The sequence below is a fragment of the Hemibagrus wyckioides genome, linkage group LG26 (assembly GCF_019097595.1).
Source record: "Hemibagrus wyckioides isolate EC202008001 linkage group LG26, SWU_Hwy_1.0, whole genome shotgun sequence".
NCBI classification, from domain to species: Eukaryota; Metazoa; Chordata; class Actinopteri; order Siluriformes; family Bagridae; genus Hemibagrus; species Hemibagrus wyckioides.
In genome coordinates, this window is record NC_080735.1 from 19,069,940 (window position 1) to 19,090,542 (window position 20,603).

A 20,603-nucleotide genomic window follows, 5' to 3' on the forward strand; every position below is an offset into this window, starting at 1 on the left:
GGAGGTATATGGATGGAATAAATGAGGATATGAAGTTAGTGGGTGTAAGTGTTGAGGATGCAGAAGATAGGGATAGGTGGAGAGAGATGATTTGCTGTGGAGACACCTGAAGGGAAAAGCCAGAAGAAGAAGAAGGTGTCTAGAATTTTTCTCTGATATCTTAATTAATATCTGACCCGAAAACATACATTTTATTTACATTATTTTCTGTCCAGTGTCACAAAAATGAGGATGGGTTCACTTCTGAGCCTGGTTCCTCTCAAGGATTCTTCCTCAGATCATCTCAGGGAGTTTTTCCTTGCCACTGTCGCTGCAGGCTTCTCATTAGGGATAAAACTTTAACTTAAACTTTATATTTTTTTCCTCTTCTCCGTTTCTATACCTCTCTAAAGCTGCTTTGAGGCAATGCCCATTGTTAAAAGCGCTAAACAAATAAACTGAATTGAAGTTTTTTACTTCAAAAAGTGTCCACTCTATCATGGCTATGTGTCTGAGGGGTGTAAAATGAAATCTGAATGAAATGAAATTTAATGAAATAAAAATTCAATGGTCATGCAACAACATTCTCGAACAGTGACACAGTGGTTCAGTAGTCTTGAAGAGTTTAACTGCTAAAAGCAAGACACAGTTGATTCATTTGAAATTTAATGAATGAATAGGAAAAATCAAAATACATGAAAAAAATTCCTTTGCTTTTTAGAATGTTGCAGTTGTCTTTTTTTCTGGTCCTTCTTCAGGGTCTCCTCTCTTGCTTTCTACCAGTGATGATGTGGAGCCTTTTGTTTTGAGTGACATCAAATTCAAGGCCTTTATGCACATGTGCAAGAGCATGTCTGAAACAGCAACACCACCACCTCAACACACTCCTTGAGATGTTCCCACCTGCAACCTGCTATCAGTGGTTAATGCCTGACGCCTGGTAGTTCCCACTCACTAAAACATCAGGTAGACAGCAGTATCTATCACTATCTTCAAAAGCAGACAAAGACCCAACTGTTCTACACTTAACTAACTCCTAACTTCTCAGCACTCCAAAAAAAAAAACCTGCACTTTGCTCCTCTAGCTCTCATTTAAAAATCTGGCATGGTAACATTATTTGTATTGTTGTCTGTTTGATGTAAGGCTTGGGTAGTATTTCCTCATGTGTAAGTCAATGTAGATAAAAGATTCTGCTAAATAAATAAATGTAAACATACTCTGAGCGCTATCTACCCACTTATAAGCACATATTTTAATTCTAGCCACAAATACCAACAACACTCTAACACACTCAGAACTTTACACACACTGTATAATGAAAATAATAATAATTATTATTATAATTAGTAAGACCATAAAAAGTAAGATCATAAAAACAAACCCCTCTATGATTCGTTCTGAAAATCCTCCAATCCTCCAGTTAGTTTCATTCTTGGCATAAACACAGATCAGTATTAGAATGAGCAAGCATTCTAATTTTAACCAGAAAGACTTCTGATATGCATCTTCTAACTCTGCCTTCAGATTTTTGTTCTCGTGCTGCTCATCTCTCAGTTTTATTGCCATCTTATTCATCTTCCTCCTCTCCTCCATCTGCATTTCTTCTTCCATAGTTTTCCTCTTAAATTCCTCTTCCTGTCCGATTTCCATCTCTCTGCTCTTATAGTCACTCCGCTCTTGTGTGTAAAAGTAACCCATGTTCAAGTGTAGCATTACATTGATCTTTTCCAACAACTCTGTGACTTGTGTGTGGTTACTTTGATCATAGTTGTTAAAAACATGATATCTACTTTTGCAGTTGTTTACAAGATTCTGGAGATCATAACTATTACTAATAAACTTCTCCACTGGCTTCCCTTCCAGCAGATCTCCACCAGTGAAGAGGATCATGGTGAAATCCAGAGCTTCTTCTCCAAAGTTCTCCTGAATCCACTTCACAGCGTTGTTTTCCTCCACTGTGAATCTTCTGAGCCTGATAACCAACAGGAACACATGTGGTTTGGGAGAAAACATGGAGATACAATCATGTGCATCGTGGGTCTTTTGGTCTGATATTAACCACGTGTCCATGACACCAGGAGTGTCAATTATGGTGATGTTTTTTCCATCCAGGACTTTGTTCTTCACTTTACAGTTTGCGGTCACAGATGAAGGAGACACCTCGACTCTGAAGGCCTCTTCACGCAGGATGGTGTTTCCTGATGCACTCTTTCCTGCTCCAGTTTTCCCCCACTAACATCAGTCGAAGCTCAGGATGATTCACCTCATGTTCTAAAAAGCAGATAAAACTAAGCAGATAATGTGGATAATACAGGGGTCTTTTGCGTGGTGTTTAAATATTAGTGGGAATATTGGATTTGATATTTGGTAGCTGTAGTTGGATCAGCATTTACCTCTGAAGGTGAAGTGTAATCCAATACCCAGTGGAACCAGAGCCAGCATGGAGATCAGCCAAATGAGAGAACGAATGTTTTTCTACAAAAACAGGCAAAACTGAGTTTTGAGGCAATGATATTTATTTAGGCAATCCTTTAAGAGGCAGTTATTTTCAGGCAGGTATGTTTAGCAAGCACATTCTGATCTGTAGGGTAAACAAAAGCCAATGCAAATATTGAATTCTACACTATTTCATATGTGACAGCAACGTCTGCACCGCAGCCTTACAGCGGGTATTTTCTGCTACAGTACAGTGTGGGTGCTGAAAGGACAGCGGTACCTCAGCACCATCAGTGAGGCAATGCTGACTGAGCAAGAGCTACCAAATCCACCCCAAGCCAATAAGCCATGGGTAGCTGGGAGTGCCCTACATGCCCCCACAATGCCAAAAGCCCCCATCACCATTGTTGATATCAATGTCAACAGGCGGTCTCTAGCCCTGCTCTTGGTCTCTAGATGTACGGTGACATTGGCCAGCAAAGTTAACTATCCAGAACCAGGAGGGTGAGTGGCCCTTGCTAGTTGGCTTAATTGCTGATCTTTCAGGGCAAGACTGGTCGGGGTCCCCTGCAAGAAGCCCACCAATGAGATCACGAAGACAATGTAGGACTTAAAGACCTCAGAGAGTCTGTCTGGCTTGGCGCAGAGGGGATGCTCACATGTCTTCCGAAATCCACCTGATACAGCTTACCACCTTATGTCTACTGTCTTTAATCAGGTTTCATGAGAATGCTGTTTCATCTGGGAGCAAAAGGAGGATAAGCAGCTGAAACACTGCCTGCTATATCAGCCCTCATGCACCTGGCCCATGCTCATCCTCTTGGCGGTCACCTGGCAGCCTGAAACACCTTGAAAAAATTAAAGGCTTTATATGGGCTGTGATGGATGTGGAAGTCTGGGCCTTCTGCCATCAATGTCCCCAGTGCCAATGTACATCACTCCAGATGCCTGCTATCACACAACTCATACCACTACCAATCATCAGTGTCCTCCTCAAATACATGGATCTCAGTGGACTGCTGCAGAACTCAGACCAGGGTCATGGTACATCCTCGTTATTATAGACTACGCCACTCACTACCTGAGGAGGACCCACTGCGGAAGGCCACCTCCCGTAACATTGCCCGGGAACTTCTGCTACTCTTCAGCAGAGTAGGGATACCGAAGGACATCTTAACTCACCAAGGTACACCTTTTGTCTCCTGAGTTTTGGTTGTTCTGTTCCTGTTGTGTCTGTGTTTGCTGTATCCTCCATAGAGCCCATGGATTGTGCCTTGGTTGATCTCAATCCATCCCAGCAACAACTAACCGAGTTGGTGGACCAGTTCACATATTTTCATCAATTCTCGGCCTTAACCATCTGGTCCACCACGAGAGCAAGACTCCTCCAGGAATAGTAGTCAGACAGCGGCCATACAGGGTACCTGAAGCACGCTGTCAGACTACAGAGGCAGAAGTGAGCCAAATGCCTGGTCTAGCCCCATCGAGGTAGGAGGGAGCCTTTGCTTTTTTGTAATGACTTCTGGAGGCTCAACCATGTCTCAGTGTTTGATAGCTACCCCCTTCCCTGGGTGGATGATTTAGTTTGGGAGCTTGGGAGATCCCGGTTCATCTTCAGTCTGGACCTCAGAAAAAGTTATTGGCAAGTGGCCCTTGCAACCTGATGGTAAAGAGAAGACTGCCTTCAGCATGGCTAGTGGCCATTGGCAGTACTGGATTCTCCCATTCGGGCTGCACAGAGTGCCTGCAACCTTCTAAAGATGAATATATATTGTACTATGCCTATTCCATCTCTATGCAGCTGCCTTCTTGGATGATGTCGTCATGCATTCCTCTACTTGGACTGACCACCTCTGCCATCTGGGGGAGGTCCTGGGTGTACTCTGGAAGGCTGGAATTGCATTGGGTGGGGCCTTCTATAACCACAAGAGAAGAAGATTGAGGCTGCCCAAACCTACCCCCGTCCAATCATCAAGAAACAGGTATGGGCCTTCCTGGGGCTGGCGAGTTATTACCGGCATTTTGCACCTAACTTCTCCTCTGTAGCTGCCCACCTCTCAGATCCTACCAGGAAAGGACAACTGGATCAGGTGCAATGCACCACGACAACAGAGCAGGCATTCCAGCAGCTAAAGGATGCCCTCACCTGCGCCCCTGTATTGCATAACCCTGCCGCCCCTTTATTGTCCACATCGATGCCTCCGAGACAGGAGTTGGCAAAGTCCTGTCTCAAGTCTTTGGAAGGGAGGAGCACCCAGTTCTCTACCTGAGTCGAAAGCTGATCCCATCTGTTAGCCGCTACACTGCAGTGGAGTGAGAAGCCCATGCGATTAAGTGGGCCATTGAGGAGCTCAGGTATTACCTGGCTGGCCATCACTTCACCCTAGTGACAGAACCTGCCCCCCTTCAATGGATGGCAAAAGCTAAAGATGCTAATGCCCAAGTGACTCAGTGGTTCTTGTCACTTCAGGTCCAACATTGAGCTGAAACTCACAACGGAAATGCTAATGGGCTGTTCCAACATCATGCCTTGTGGGTCAACATCCGGCAGTAGTAGGTCTAAAGCTGGGGGTGGGCGTGGGGGTTGGGGTGCGACTATTTACAGCGACTATTTTCCACTCCTCACTCTATTACAGTGCAGATGCTGAAAGGACAGTGGCACCTCAGCACCACCAATGTTTTGGACAGCTGAGGAGTGTGTGCTGGCAGGGTGGGGCGACCTCAGCAGGGGGAAAATCTTATTGGCCTCAGTCATCTACCCTTGCTGTACTCAAACTAAGTGTGGCAGGAGGACTAACACATGTTTCTCTCTCTTTTTCTTTTTTCAGAATGGCCCGAAGATATGGAGCACAGTGACATTGCCTGAAAACGCTGCCTTCTCCAGCATCCTGGGTCCCAGCCTTGTCAGCCTGCCTAAACTTCCAGCAAGAGCACCCAAGTTCTTTCGTGCTGATTACCATGCTGCTGCCTGCCTCCACATGGCCTTTTCCTGCTATTTTTGCACTGATTTGAATTCACTGGTTTCTGCTCTTTTTTCTCACTTTGCCCACTTAAAGTAAATCACATGAAGTGTTCACAAAGTGCTGTCACAGTGTCTGTGTTCTGCCCTCATAGGTGAGTTGATACACATAGTGCGACAGCAGGATTGTAAGAACATTTTCCCTGAAATGATACTAACCTTTAATTTCCTGTTGTTATGATTTGACTCCTCTAACAGTCTCTCAAGTCTTCTGTTCTTCTCTGTCATTTCCTTTAACTTGTCAGACATGTTTTACTTCTCCACTTCTTCTTCTTGTTTCTTTTGAATCCTCATTTCTCTTTGTCTGTTGGAAATTGTTAACTGTTCACTTTGAGAAATTCGGTGGTGTACAGTGTGAAACGATGTGGTATTAGAATGTTACAGCTAGTTGCTTAGCACCCTATTCAGAAATTGAAAAGCACTTGAAAACCTCATTTGAAAAACAGGACACAGCAAAATTTCACAAAAATAGGTCAGTTGATAGCTTTCAGATAGCTTTCTTCACATTCTTAGCAGAAGTCTTACCTTGAACCATGGTAATGACCTAGTTCTTCTATCCTAAAATTGTGCCGCAGGTCCATAGATTCATTATCTTCATTGTCTCCATGTTCATGTAATTCTTGCTGATTCCCGGTTGAGTCCCTGTCTATTTGATTTACAAAAAATAAATTATATTAACATATTTGAGAATACATTTCATGCAGTTATGTCTGAATTTGTTAAGAGTTTTACTGACCTTTTTGTCCTAGTTGTGTTACGCACTATGAATCTGGAATCAGTGTCAAAGTCAGTTTGCAAGTCTTCCTCTGACATCCATGACACAAGCAGAAAAACTACAGAGAATAAAATCATAATAAATAAAACTCGAGAAAAAAAAATTTGTACAATCACTTTAAATTTGAACAGAATTCATATGGCTCTATTCAGAGAGCAACAGTATAAGCAAACTGCGAAAAATGAGACGATTGTTTGCTTGTAATTTCACTTTTAAAATACGTTGTCCTGTTTTACATGCAATCTGATACATAATTTAATAAATATATAAATATAGAGCGTGGTGTCTAGAAATATTGAAAACGTGAATTTCAAAAGACATTCACCAGAAACCTACAAATCTAATATGGGCTTTTTAACACTCAAGTGTGATGAGTATTATTAGAATTGTATAATTCTAATTGTTCTAAGAAATATGTTCTTAACATTTATAAAATATATTCATAACTTTAGAGTTATTATTATTATTTTTCACTCCTAGTAATCTGTACCTTTATCCTTTAATGACTACCTTGAACACCATTAGCCTGGTACACCAAGACCAACTCTACCACCAACTAACCAGGGGAGCTCCTGAACCTGAATGTATGGGTCAACATGTAACTTCTCTTTGAACAGAGAGTAACCAAACCTCTTGAGAAAGGAAGATGTCGTAGTTGCAATTTTACAAAATAAAATGTATTGTGTAGAGTTCAGTGGAAAAGCTAGAATAGGTCAGAAGGTCAAGGTAAGTAGGAAATTGTGATATGATTAATACTACACCAATCGTGATTTTGGCTGTTGAGTCCCTGTCTGTTTGATCTACAAAAATTTTTTATCCCCCACATGTTTGAGAATACATTTCATGCAGTTATGTCTGAATTTGTTCACTGACACCTTTGCATTCCATTGTGGGTTTTTCCTAGTTGTGACACTGATTCCAATGCACCATGCAGTTTGCTAGACTTTTTCTGTGACATCCATGACACGGGCAGGAAAACTACAGAAAATAAAATCTAAATAAACAAAACTATAGAATAAAAACATGGACTTAATTTTTTGACGAATATCAGTTTTGTTATTTTGGATGCACTGAACAGTGACATAACCAGTGTGGGACTGAATCAGAACAAATACTCTGCAGTTTTCATAGAATGTGCATTTACAGCATTCTTACTAGCACAGATATAACACACACACACACACACACACACGATAAAATCTCCATTTAAGATTCCTGGCTCAATTACATTGATAAAACCAGTGACTTTGAAAAGCAATTACTTTAATATTCTGTTAATCAGTGAAATAATTTTTTTATATTGTGAACACAGAGCAGGTCATTATGAAGTGATGTAAGGGAGTTTAATGGTCTACCAATTTGAAATGTCATTTTTATTTCAGCAGTAAGATGAAGTCAAATATATATTTTTTGTTGTCAGAGACTTACTCTCTCGTTTGGTCCTTTTTAAAAAGGTATTTACAATCTTATTAGTAAATGTATTTCTGTTTATTTTAATGCTTTAAAGCGTCTCTTTAAGCTTGAAATATTTTGCCCATTTTATTTTGTAAAGAATTTAAAATATTTTTTTAGCCTGCACACTCACAGATACTGTGAATGTGATGTGCTTGTTTATTTATAATGAGTTTATTTATATTTTATTTAAAGACATTTTAATGAAGTATTGAACCTGGACAAATCATCAGCAATTTATTTGCAAACAATGAATGTTTTTAAATATTAATATTAGACATTTTGAGGTACAGCAATATGTATTCTTTAAAAATAACAAAGTAAACAGATAGTCCAATAATTGTTTAGAGCTTTGGAGTCATTTGTTGAGACATTTCTTGCACAAAGTAACAGTAACAGTAAAAATTCTCATTTCTCTATTAAACATGTAGTAAGTGCGTGCTTCAGCTGCAGTTCCTCACTGTTCCGGGTCTCTGTCATATGACCAACCAGATTAAAGTATATGCTGAGAGCAACGTGTTGCCAGGTGAGATTGAATAAATGGAGCGTGCATGAGATACTGTTTATTTAAAAAAAAAAATGCACAAGGAGCTAAATCCAATACAGTCAACATTTATATTTTCATATCTACTTACTTTTCTCTTCAGAGGACGTTTTAGGTTCTTTCTCTTTTCAGTTTGCTACACCTGTAAACTTTGGAGTTTGGACCATACTCTACTTTAATTGTTTTATTATTATATAGACCTACCATAATATATCTAAAAAATCCTCAAAAATCCTCCAAAATTTCTCTTTGGAGAGAAAAAGGCGTGCCACCCTCAGTTGTTTAGAATGGTTTAAATGGAGGAAGGTGTTAGAGTACTTAAGCCTTTAAACTACCACAAAGTGCTACCCCTTCTGGCCCTATAGTGTTGCCAACTGGGCAGGTTCCAGCCCAATTGGGCTCGTTTTGGTCACGTCTAACCAGGAGAAAATGCACTGGGTGGGTTGATAAAATTTGGGCAGATTTTTGATGCAACTGGCGGGTTTTTATTTTTGACTGTAAACACGATATTTTATTCCATTTTTCATTCAAATGAACTTCACAATAAAGTATAAACATGTAATTTGATGTTTTAATAATATGTTCAGTTTAGCCAATAAGGTTGTCCAATCAGACTTCGATCCTGATTAGCAGGTTGTTGTGATCGTTGTACTCGTTAAGCCAATATCACAAGTGTTTTAACATCATCATGCCAACGTGGGAGAAATATAGAAAGTTCTACAGTAAAGAATGTGAGAGCGAGCTGTTCTATAATATTCAACTCATATATAGGAGACGTTCTCATCAGTTCTGAGAAGATTCTCTACATTAAGTCCCTATAAAAAGGTAAGCATGTTTATACGCTATTATTCTGCTCTAAAATTCTGATGTCATGTTTGATAATTAAATAAAACATATACAGGTAGCTAACGCAGTGTGTGTGTGTGTGTGTGTGTGTGTGTGTCTAAATAGTGCCTTTGCACTAACCCATTTGTTTTGGGTTTTCTGTTTGTTATTGTATTAGTTATCACAGTTTGCATTTTGGGCTGGTATTTTTTTAAATGGGCGGGGTTTAAACTGTAGTCAGGCTGAAAATCTTCAGTCCAATCTGACAACACGGGCTGGCCCTTGAACAAAGCTTTTAACCCCTCAATTGTATGAATTAGATAATATGTAAGTTGCTCTGGATGACAGTTTTCTCCAAATGACATTTGGATTTAAGTGAATTTAAGTGAACACATCATTTAGGTTGGACAGAATTATGTGTATTATAGATTACAGTATGAAGGAATGTAAAATTAAATTAAAAATGAAAAGAAATTTAATGAAATGAAACTTTCATAGTCAAGCCACAACATTCTTGAGTAGTGACAGTGATTCAGTAGTCTTGAAGAGTTTAAGAGGTAAAAGCAGACACAGTTTATTAATCTGAAGTCTTTATTTTAATGAATTAAAAAACAAACAAACAAACAAAATACACGAAAAAAATCCATTTACTTTTGGTAACATCATTGTTGTTGTGTACAAGATGTACGTGTACAAGACCTTGTCTGGACCAGCACCACCACCACCTCAACACTCTTCCTGAGGTATATGTTCCCACCTGTAGCCTGGTATCATCATCATCTCATTTTATTACATTTCATTTACATTTCATTGCACATTCTTTTTCTCTTTTTTTCAGTGCTAAGTGTGCTGTGTTTTTGTGTTGTCTTTTTTTGTATTTATTATTTTTGCACTGTCTTGTTGTTGCTTTCTTTGCACCTAGCTGCACACTTACACTTTATGTGGCTTGGACGAACTTTTGGTCCTAGCTTTATGTTCTATGTTTATGTAGCACCAGGTCCTGGAGAAACGTTGTTTAATTTCACTATGTACTGCGTCAGCTATATGTGGTTGAAATGACAATAAAAGCTTCTTGAATCTTGAATCAGTGGTTAACGCCTGACACCTGGTAGAAAATATTCAGTAAAGCATAAGGTCCCTGTCCAGAACCATAAATCTGATTGTCCCAGAGTGGTGAAATAATCTTCCTAACTTAATCCAGACAGCGGTATTTAAAACCCAGATAGCAAAACAGGTCTGGCCCAGACCTGGCCCACACAATGCACTTACACTTGGGCCACATACCACAAAGAATGATGGCCCTTTGGTGGCCCATGTCTGGTTTGCAAGAGGTGGGCTCTAACACAGCTCTCACTGCCTCATTGATTGTAATAATTAACATTTTTGTCATGTCTTTTAATGGGTGCCAATCTGGAGCTGACTGTACACTTCTGTGTTTTGAACGAATTAATAGTTTCAGACATGTCTGATATCAGGTGAATCAGCTCTGATTTTTAGATTTTTAGTCCATTTCTAGTGAATTTATCTGCATATAGCCAGTCTAACACAACTGGGAAAACACTCCAACACAACAGGCAAAGCTTTACACACATGTATACTGCAAATCATTATTATCATTTGTAAGACCAACGTAAGTAAGAACATAAACAAGATTTTTGAAAAAACAGAAAAACCTGGAAAAATGGAAAATGAGTTTAACTTCAATTTGCTGTAAGTTTTAAAGATTATTCAAAAGTTACAGTTAGTTGTGAAAATCAGCTTCAGCTAGTTTATTTCTTTGCACAAACCACAATGATCAGTATTAGTATGAGCAAGCCAGTTGAGACTTTGAACCAGAAAGATGTCTGATATGCATCTTTTAACTCTGCCTTCATATTTTTGTTCTCGTACTGCTCATCTCTCAGTTTCATTGCCATCTTATTCATCTTCCTCCTCTCCTCCATTTGCATTGTTTCTTCCATAGTTTTCCTCTTAAATTCCTCTTCCTGTCTGATTTCCATCTCTTTGCTCTTATAGTCACTCCGCTCTTGTGTGTAAAAGTAACCCATGTTCAAGTGTAGCATTAAATTGATCTTTTCCAACAACTCTGTGACTTGTTTGTGGTTACTTTGATTATAGTTGTTAAAAACATGATATCTACCTTTGCAGGTGTCTACAAGATTCTGGAGATCATAACTATTACTGATAAACTTCTCCACTGGCTTCCCTTCCAGCAGATCTCCACCAGTGAACAGAATCATGGTGAAATCCAGAGCTTCTTCTCCAAAGTTCTCCTGAATCCACTTCACAGCGTTGTTTTCCTCCCCCGTGAATCTTCCCAGACTGATAACCAACAGGAACACATGAGGTTTGGGAGAAAACATGGAGATACAATCATGTGCATCCTGGGCCTTTTGGTTCGATATTAGCCACGTGTCCATGACACCAGGAGTGTCAATTATGGTGATGTTTTTTCCATTGAGGATTTTGTTCTTCACTTTACAGTTTGCGGTCACAGACGCAGGAGACGCCTCGACTCTGAAGGCCTCTTCACGCAGGATGGTGTTTCCTGATGCACTCTTTCCTGCTCCAGTTTTCCCCACTAACATCAGTCGAAGCTCAGGATGATTCACCTCATGTTCTGAAAAGCAGATAAAACCAAGCAGATAATATGGATAATACAGGGGTCTTCAGTATCTTTAACTTTAGTGGGAATATTTGATATGATATTTGGTAGCTGTAGTTTTTACCTTTGAAAGGGAAGTGCAATCCAATACCCAGTGGAACCAGAACCAACACAGAAGTCAGCCAAATGAGAGAATGAATGTTTTTCTAGAAAAATAGGCAAAACTGTGTTGCAGCAATGATATTTTCTAAACCAATCCTTTAAGAGGCCGACAGGTCTAGACAGGTACATTTAGCGAGCAAATTCTGATCTGTGAATTCTCCACTATAACATAGTGTGACAATATGATTGTAAAAACGTTTTCTAAAAAATGATACTGACCTTCAATTTCCTGTGGTTATGATTTGCTTCCTCTAACAATCTCTCAAGTCTTCTGTTTTTCTCTTCCTTTTCGGTCAGCTGTATATTCACCTCCTTTAACTGTCCATCAAGTTTACTGTTTTTCTCTTCCTTTTCAGTCAGCTGTATATTCACCTCCTTTAACTGTCTCTCAAGTCTTCTGTTTTTCTCTTCCTTTTCACTCAACTGTGTATTCACCTCCTTTAACTGTCTCTCAAGTCTTCTGTTCTTTTCTGTCATTTCATGCAAGTTTTTCTTCTCCACTCCTTCTTCTTGATTATTTTGTATCCTCCTTCCATTTTGTCTGTTGGAAATTGTTAACTTGTAATTTCACTTTCAAAATCAAGTGACGTGTGTGAGTAAAAGTTTAGCAAATCTGAATTTTCAAAGACATTCATCAGGAGCCTAAAATTTTAATGTGGGCTTTTAACCACTTGAATGTGATTAGTATAACCAGAAATAATTCTGAGATGTTTTTAGCGTATACATACAGCATATGTACATAATGCGGTGTTAACTCCACACTTGGATGGTGTACAGTGTGAAATGACGTGGTGTTAGAAAGTTACAGCCAGTTGCTTAGCAACAGACACCCAATCAGAAACAGAACAGCGCTTGAGAACCTCATTTGAAAAACAGGACGCAGCAAAATTTCACAAAAACACCTTGGTTGATAGCATTCAGAGATTTTTTTTTTTTTAATAATTTTTCACTTTCTTACAAGTCTTACCTTGAACCATAGGAATGATCTGGTTCTTTTATGCTAACTGCTTGCTGCAGGTCTAGAGATTCATTATCTGTTGTCTCCATGTACATGTAATTCTGCTCTCTTGCTGATTGCCGGTTGAATCCCTGTCTATTTGAGTTACAAAAAAAAATTATATTGACATATTTGATTATACATTTCATGCAGTTATGTCTGAATTTGTTCAGAGTTTTACTGACCTCTTTGTCCGAGTTGTGTTACGCACCAAGAATCTGGAAACAGTATCAGAGTGTTAAGTGCATAAATGTAACATCTATTATTATTTTTTTCACTCGTAGTAATCTGTACCTTTATCCTTTAATGACTACCTTGAATACCATTATGTAACCCAGGTTAAAAGAAGGGAAATAACCATGATAGAATAAAAGGGATAATAAAAAATAAATAAATAAATTGAGGAACCAGTTTAATTAAAGTTCAATTAGTTTAATTTAATTATGGAAAAAATTTGAATTTGTAAAACAACAATTTGTATGGGTGGAGGCGGAAGTGTGTGGGAAAAAAAGGACGTGCCGTGTAAATCACGGGCGTGTAGGTGATTAATTGCGAAAAAAAGGTGAATTATTAACAGTTATTAATTCCGAAGTATATTGTGTAATAAACCTTCATTTAAGCGCAATGGATTGCTTTAGGTTAACGACTGTCGAATTTTGAAGCGGATGTTAGTGGATTAGAGAGATCCTCGAGAGAACACAAAACAACACGGAGTTGATGTTTAACTGATAGTTGGTTGATTGACTTGGTGAGTTCTTTGTACCACTGTTTTATTTCTTTGTAATTCAATGATAATTTGAATGTTATTGTTATTTTTCATAAGTGTGATGTGAAACTGCTAGATTTGTGAAATGTAGACGATATGTGACTTCAGGTCATCGGTGATGTATTTGTAATTTATTACAGTGTAAAGATGATTTTGAGGGATACATATTGAACTGTCTGTATACACAGGTCAGGTTTTTTTTGATGATGAATTAAGAGAACAAGGATTGCTTAATTTGAGCTGGCGAGCCACCCCAGGATTTAGCTTCAGTGTGATAAGAGAAGGATTAAAAACATCTCTACAGATCATCACCACTGGCAACTTGGTGAAGTTTTTTTTGCACTTACACCGGAGTGGATAACTTGATTTCCAATTATGGACAACTTGTTAATGTATTTATTTATTTTCATGGGTCAGTAGGAAAAGTAGGTATTTGAAATTTGAGTTGTAACACTGAAAGTCAAAACCATTGTTTAATTATAAATTTTGATAATTTATTTTCTTAAAAAAAAAAAGAAAGAAGCTAAATAGGAACATTAACACAAAGTGATTGAGATACGGATATGTCCGGGATTTTCATTTATGACATTTCACTGTTTTTTATGTTGCATTGAATATAGTACATGCTTTCTGTTTTGTTTTGTTTTTTTGTAAATCTCAGCCAATACACCTTGTTATAATATACTTAAGGTTGTGGTGGGTTTCCTTTGTTTTGCTCGCCAACCCTGCTCTCCATGCAAACCTAAATACTGGTCCATCATTTAAGTGTAGCTCCACAGGCGTGTCAAAAGGGGAAGCACATGTTACAGTTAGCCTGGTACACCAAGACCAACTCTACTACCAACCAACCAGGGGAGCTCCTGAACCTGAATGTATGGGTCAACATGTAACTTCTCTTTGAACAGAGAGTAACCAAACCTCTTGAGAAAGGAAGATGTCATAGTTGCAATTTTACAACATAAAATGTATTGTGTAGAGTTCAGTGGAAAAGCTTGAATAGGTCAGAAGGTCAAGGTAAGAAGGAAATGTTTTGTCATGTAATTGATACTACAGATAAATGTGCTGTAAAAAACACAATTACACCATTACACCATTCACATGTTACACCAACTGTGATTTTGGCTGTTGAGTCCCTGTCTGTTTGATCTACAAAACTTTTCCCCACATGTTTGAGAATACATTTCATGCAGTTATGTCTGAATTTGTTCACTGACACCTTTGCATTCCATTGTGGGTTTTTCCTAGTTGTGACACTGATTCCAATGCACCATGCAGTTTGCTAGACTTTTTCTGTGACATCCATGACACGGGCAGGAAAACTACAGAAAATAAAATCTAAATAAACAAAACTATAGAATAAAAACATGGACTTAATTTTTTGACGAATATCAGTTTTGTTATTTTGGATGCACTGAACAGTGACATAACCAGTGTGGGACTGAATCAGAACAAATACTCTGCAGTTTTCATAGAATGTGCATTTACAGCATTCTTACTAGCATAGATACAACACACACACACACACACACACACGATAAAATCTCCATTTAAGATTCCTGGCTCAATTACATTGCAACTACTTTAAAATTCTTGTTATAATTAATGAGTAAAATATTTTTTTATATTGTGAACACAGAGCAGGTCATTATGAACTGATGTAAGGGAGTTTAATGGTCTACCAATTTGAAATGTCATTTTTATTTCAGCAGTAAGATGAAGTGAAATATTTATATTTTGGTGTCAGAGACTTCCTTTCTCCTTTGGTCCTTTTTAAAAAGGTATTCACAAACAAATGTTTAGATTTATAACAACAATAGATTCTTAACTGATCTTATTAGTAAATGTATTTCTATTTATTTTAATGCTTTATAGCATCTCTTTAAACTTGAAATATTTTGCCCATTTTATTTTGTAAAGGATTTTAAAAACTTTTCATCCTGCACACTCACAGATACTGTGAATGTGATGTGTTTAGTTTATTTATATTTTATTTAAAATGACCATTCTGTAGAAGGTAAAGTGTTTAAAACCAGATATACAAGACTTAGAACTAAATAAATCTAAACACATACTTTAATGAAGTATTGAACCTGGACAAATCATCAGCAATTTATTTGCAAACAATGAATATTTTTAAATATTAATATTAGACCTTTTGAGGTACAGCAATATGTATTCTTTAAAAATAACAAAGTAAACAGATTACCTGAAAATCCAATAATTATTTAGAGCTTTGGAGTCATTTGTTGAGACATTTCTTGCACAAAGTAACATTAACAGTAAAAGTTCTCATTTCAGGACATTTCTCTATTAAACATGTAGTAAGCGCTTCAGCTGCAGTTCCTCACTGTTCCGGGTCTCTGTCATATGACCAACCAGATTAAAGTATATGCTGAGAGCAACGTGTTGCCAGGTGAGATTGAATAAATGGAGCGTGCATGAGATAACGTTTATTTTTTTTAAAATGCACAAGGAGCTAAAGATAGCTAACGTGAGATAAGTCCTAAAAAATTTGTTCTATAGACTAAACTGGATATAAAATCCAATACAACTTTTATATTTTCATACCTACTTACTTTTCTCTTCAGAGGACGTTTTAGGTTCTTTCTCTTTTCAGTTTGCTACACCTGTAAACTTTGGAGTTTGGACCATACTCTACTTTAATTGTTTTATTATTATATAGACCAGAGAGAGAGAATTATGGGGTCCTTTTCATTACTTCGATTTTGACAGGTCTGACAGCCAATCAGAATCGTCCACATCACAATGCCCCGCCCCTTTTCAACCAATCAGAATCGTCCACTTCACAATGTCCCGCCCCTTTTCAACCAATCAGAAAAACGTATCTGTCACATTATCCCGCCTCCTTTTCAACCAATCAGAAAAACGTATCCGTCACAATATCCCGCCCCCCTTTCAACCAATAAGGATGATTGATGGGGAGGTTACATAATCCTACGTCATCAGACCCTTAATCACAAACACACCCACACACACACACACACAACACCCCTGTACGTGACACACTTACGCACATAAGCATATGTTTTCTCTGATATGGCATATTGTATAAGTTTATCTCCAGAATATGCCATATTCCCTTAGTCATCATTGGGTCTCCCTGAACATGACACACACACACACACGTGCACAAACCCTCTGTACGTGACACACCCATTTTCTCCCCTTGAAATACTTTATGTTTCCACATACGGAATATCGTAGCTTCACTGAGCACAACTATGGCTACTTGTCCTGGTGCACCTAAAAAACAGAAATCTACTATGGGTAGATTTTCAGACATCATAGAATGTGAAAATGTTCAATACTGGACATTATCAGAAGACTGCACAGTCGGTTTTTATTTCAATGTAGAATCAGTAGACGTAACGCTTTTCAAGCTACCGGGACCGGGGCGGATTCACTGGAGCAATGCCACAGAGATGGTGACTTTTGACCTGGGTGACTGGATCAAGTTTTGTAAATGGTGTAAAGACTTTGACTACATCATTCGGATGGATTTCTTTTCACCGACAGCCTACAAATGGAAATGGAAAAACTACGCATCTCCACATCTGACATACCGCATCAGAGCAACAAATTTCTCCAAGAATCAAGTCTCACTACATATTTCTACCACCGCTAAGGCCAAAGCCTACACATCTGAAGACGGAGAGATCTGTGATGTGAGGTTTGAACGTACCAGCTGGCATGATCTAGATCAGTACTTTAATCAAATCAGCAGATCATTCGAAACAGTGGCAAGAATCAAAGAAATGGAAGCATTACGAGTAAAACTAGAGGAACTTTTCTGATTCAATAGTCTTTCAAGACTGAACAGAAACCACACCTTCTACTGACTCCACCCCTAATGCTGTATATATGACCCCAACTAAATTTTGAGTTGTAAAACTTCTGGTCATCTGAGAACGAAATGTCTCAAGAATTCAACCCCTTCTTCTACACCCCGTTCGCTCCCGACGGTGATGATGATGCGACCTGTTCTGGTTATAAAGACGATGAAAACATCGCTGATTCCTTAGGAAAAAGAAATCTAACCTATCTGTCTACGAACGACGAAGCTGACGGGTGTATTTCTACCACTGTTCTGGCTATCATCCGTGCTGTGATGGGTGAACTGCTGGACAGGATCATCGATCAAGATCTCAAAGACAACTGTAATGGTTGCACGATTGATCACCCGAGTCAACTTCAACACTCGTGCCTTTTCGATCCTGAACAATACTACCTGCATATGAACTCCCACAGATTGATGAAAAAGCTGTTTAAACCGTGGCTGAAATATGCTGTGGCTAAAGGACTGAAAATGTGCGGTATCAAACAAACTCCATCCTTAGAAAAAATTCAGGGTATTGCTGAAGCTACCATATGCGACTGGAAAGATGAACCCTCCATCAAATCGGTTCTGAGTGAGGCTAAAGAGAAAACGAAGGAACTCTGCAGCGAACAGGTGTATGAAGATGTTGTGGATTACTGGACCTTTCACTTGTCTCTGGAACCCCAAGACCCCCCTCATACCTGGGAAACCTCAAAGTGCGCCACGTTGGTTCTGACTCAGAGAAAAAGATCTAAAGACTGAGATCATCACCATTTGTTGTTCACCATATGAACAACAACCTGGGTATTTTCACTAAACCCATTCATGTTTAATTTGTTTTTAGTCTATTGATTATTTGAAATTATTATTTGAAAAAATGTTTATAAATAAAGTTTAATTTGTTTTTAATCCTTTGATTATTTGAAATTAAATTGTGATATGTATATTTTAAAAATGTTTTATAAAATAAAGTTTAATTTGTTTTTAGTCTATTGATTATTTGAAATTATTATTTAAAAAAAGTTTATAAAAATAAAGTTTAATTTGTTTTAGTCTATTGATTATTTGAAATTATTATTTAAAAAAAGTTTATAAAAATAAAGTTTAATTTGTTTTTAGTCTATTGATTATTTGAAATTATTATTTAAAAAAAAGTTTATAAAAATAAAGTTTAATTTGTTTTTAGTCTATTGATTATTTGAAATTATTATTTTAAAAAATGTTTTATAAAAATAAAGTTTAATTTGTTTTTAATCCTTTGATTATTTGAAATTATTATTTTAAAAAATGTTTTATAAAAATAAAGTTTAATTTGTTTTTAGTCTATTGATTATTTGAAATTATTATTTTAAAAAATGTTTATAAATAAAGTGTAATTTGTTTTTAGTCTATTGATTACTTGAAATTATTATTTTAAAAAATGTTTTATAAAAATAAAGTTTAATTTGTTTTTAATTCTTTGATTATTTGAAATGTTTATGTAACATTAACCACGTGATGTGTCTTTTTTTTTAATGTGTCTATAATCTTGTTTGATCATTATTGTTCTGACACTTCAAAATGAGTAAACGACTATTGAAAAACATATATTATACACCATCCGACCCCGGTTCATATGGCGGTGTTGAGAGTTTGCAAAGAGCTATCGTTGAGAAAACGGGTAAAAGAGTTAATGATGTAGAGATAAAAAATTGGTTAGCCGAGCAGGATGCATATACTCTTCATAAACCGGTGTCTACAAAGTTTAAAAGAAATACTGTTTTCGTGAAACACATCGATGAACAATGGCAAGCTGATTTAGTAGATATGAGTAACCTGTCAGACATTAATGACAATGTGAAATTTTTGATAACGTGTATAGATATTTTATCCAAATATGCTTGGGTGCGTGTGTTACGAAACAAGACCGCTGATGAAGTAACTAAAGCTTTTGAGTCCATTCTAAAGGAAGGTAGAACCCCTAAGAAACTACAAACTGATCAAGGGAAGGAGTTTTTTAACAAGAAGTTTCAGAATTTAATGAAGAAACACGACATTATTCATTTCGCCACGGGTACAGGGCAAAAAGCAGCGGTGTGTGAGAGGTTCAACAGAACACTAAAGACCAAAATGTGGAGATATTTTACCGCTTTTAACACAAGGAAATACACAGACGTTGTACAAGATCTGGTTCATGGTTACAACCACAATTATCATTCCAGCATCAAAATGAAGCTGGCCGAGGTCAACGAAGCCAATTAACACGATATTTAAAACTGTTTACGGGTTATGCTCATCGAAAATGAAGAAAACAGAGAAAATAAAATTCAAATATAAAATAGGTGACGTAGTTAGAATTTCCAGATCAAAAGGACAGTTTGAAAAAGGATACGAACAAAATTTTACGGATGAATATTTTACAGTTTCTGAACGGATACCGAGAGATCTGCCGGTATATAAACTGCAAGACTGTGACGGGGAAAAAATTGATGGGACATTTTATGAGCCTGAGATACAAAAGATTATTATTGGAAAAGACAAGACATTCAAAATTGAGAAAATCCCGTCAGAAAAGACTCTAATCCAGAAAAAGGTATGTCTGGTGAAATGGCTTAATTGGCCCCAGAAATTCAATTCCTGGATTCCAGCTGAAGCAGTAGTGAACATCACACGATAGAACTTAAAGATCACGATGCGAACACAACTTCTAACTATATTCATTAAGTCATGGATGAGTGCGGATTCTTTTTGACTCTTCCGAGCAATGCGTCTATGGACATTTACCCCGATAATAAGATCTCACACTACACTACTAAACTAGCCAAACCAACTGATCTGAAAGGAGACTGGGAAGTCTCACTTGTGGAGGTTCAATATGTCCATAGTTGGCACTTAGTAACCCAGAAAGAATGTCAATTTCATGTGGTTCTGTTGAACGGATCAAAGAAAATCAAATACTACGTCTGTCACATCACTAAAGCGTATTACGGAAGTATTGAAAACCTGGTTAGTGAAATCAACCAAACGATGAGAAACCATAATATCGACATGGTGTTATCCTAAAACCCTATAAAAAATAAAATACCTATGGTATGCCAAATATCGTACACATTCAGTGCTAATGGAAACCTGGCATATATGCTAGGTCTACTCTCCGGCGGTCTGTTAACGTTTGAAGCCCCAGTAGCACCCAACCCCATTGATATTCGTGCAGGCTTTTACACC

At 37.6% G+C, this 20,603-nt stretch overlaps 2 protein-coding genes across 2 annotated transcripts; both read right to left on the bottom strand.

Moving 5' to 3' along the window:
* Positions 1-1,365: 1,365 nt before the first annotated feature.
* Positions 1,366-2,422, bottom strand: LOC131346702 (GTPase IMAP family member 7-like). Its single transcript, XM_058380277.1, has 3 exons — positions 2,374-2,422; positions 1,494-2,193; positions 1,366-1,411 (listed from the first exon to the last, which is right to left on the bottom strand). The coding sequence occupies exons 1-3, from the start codon at positions 2,420-2,422 to the stop codon at positions 1,366-1,368; spliced, it is 795 nt and encodes a 264-aa protein (XP_058236260.1).
* Positions 2,423-9,714: 7,292 nt separating this feature from the next.
* LOC131346910 (GTPase IMAP family member 7-like) lies at positions 9,715-13,963 on the bottom strand. The gene is made up of 5 exons (XM_058380700.1): positions 12,981-13,963; positions 12,766-12,891; positions 12,018-12,339; positions 11,761-11,842; positions 9,715-11,651 (listed from the first exon to the last, which is right to left on the bottom strand). Exons 2-5 carry the CDS (start codon positions 12,849-12,851, stop codon positions 10,801-10,803), a joined length of 1,341 nt encoding a protein of 446 aa, XP_058236683.1. The 5' UTR covers positions 12,852-12,891; positions 12,981-13,963; the 3' UTR covers positions 9,715-10,800.
* Between the last annotated feature and the right edge of the window lie 6,640 nt (positions 13,964-20,603).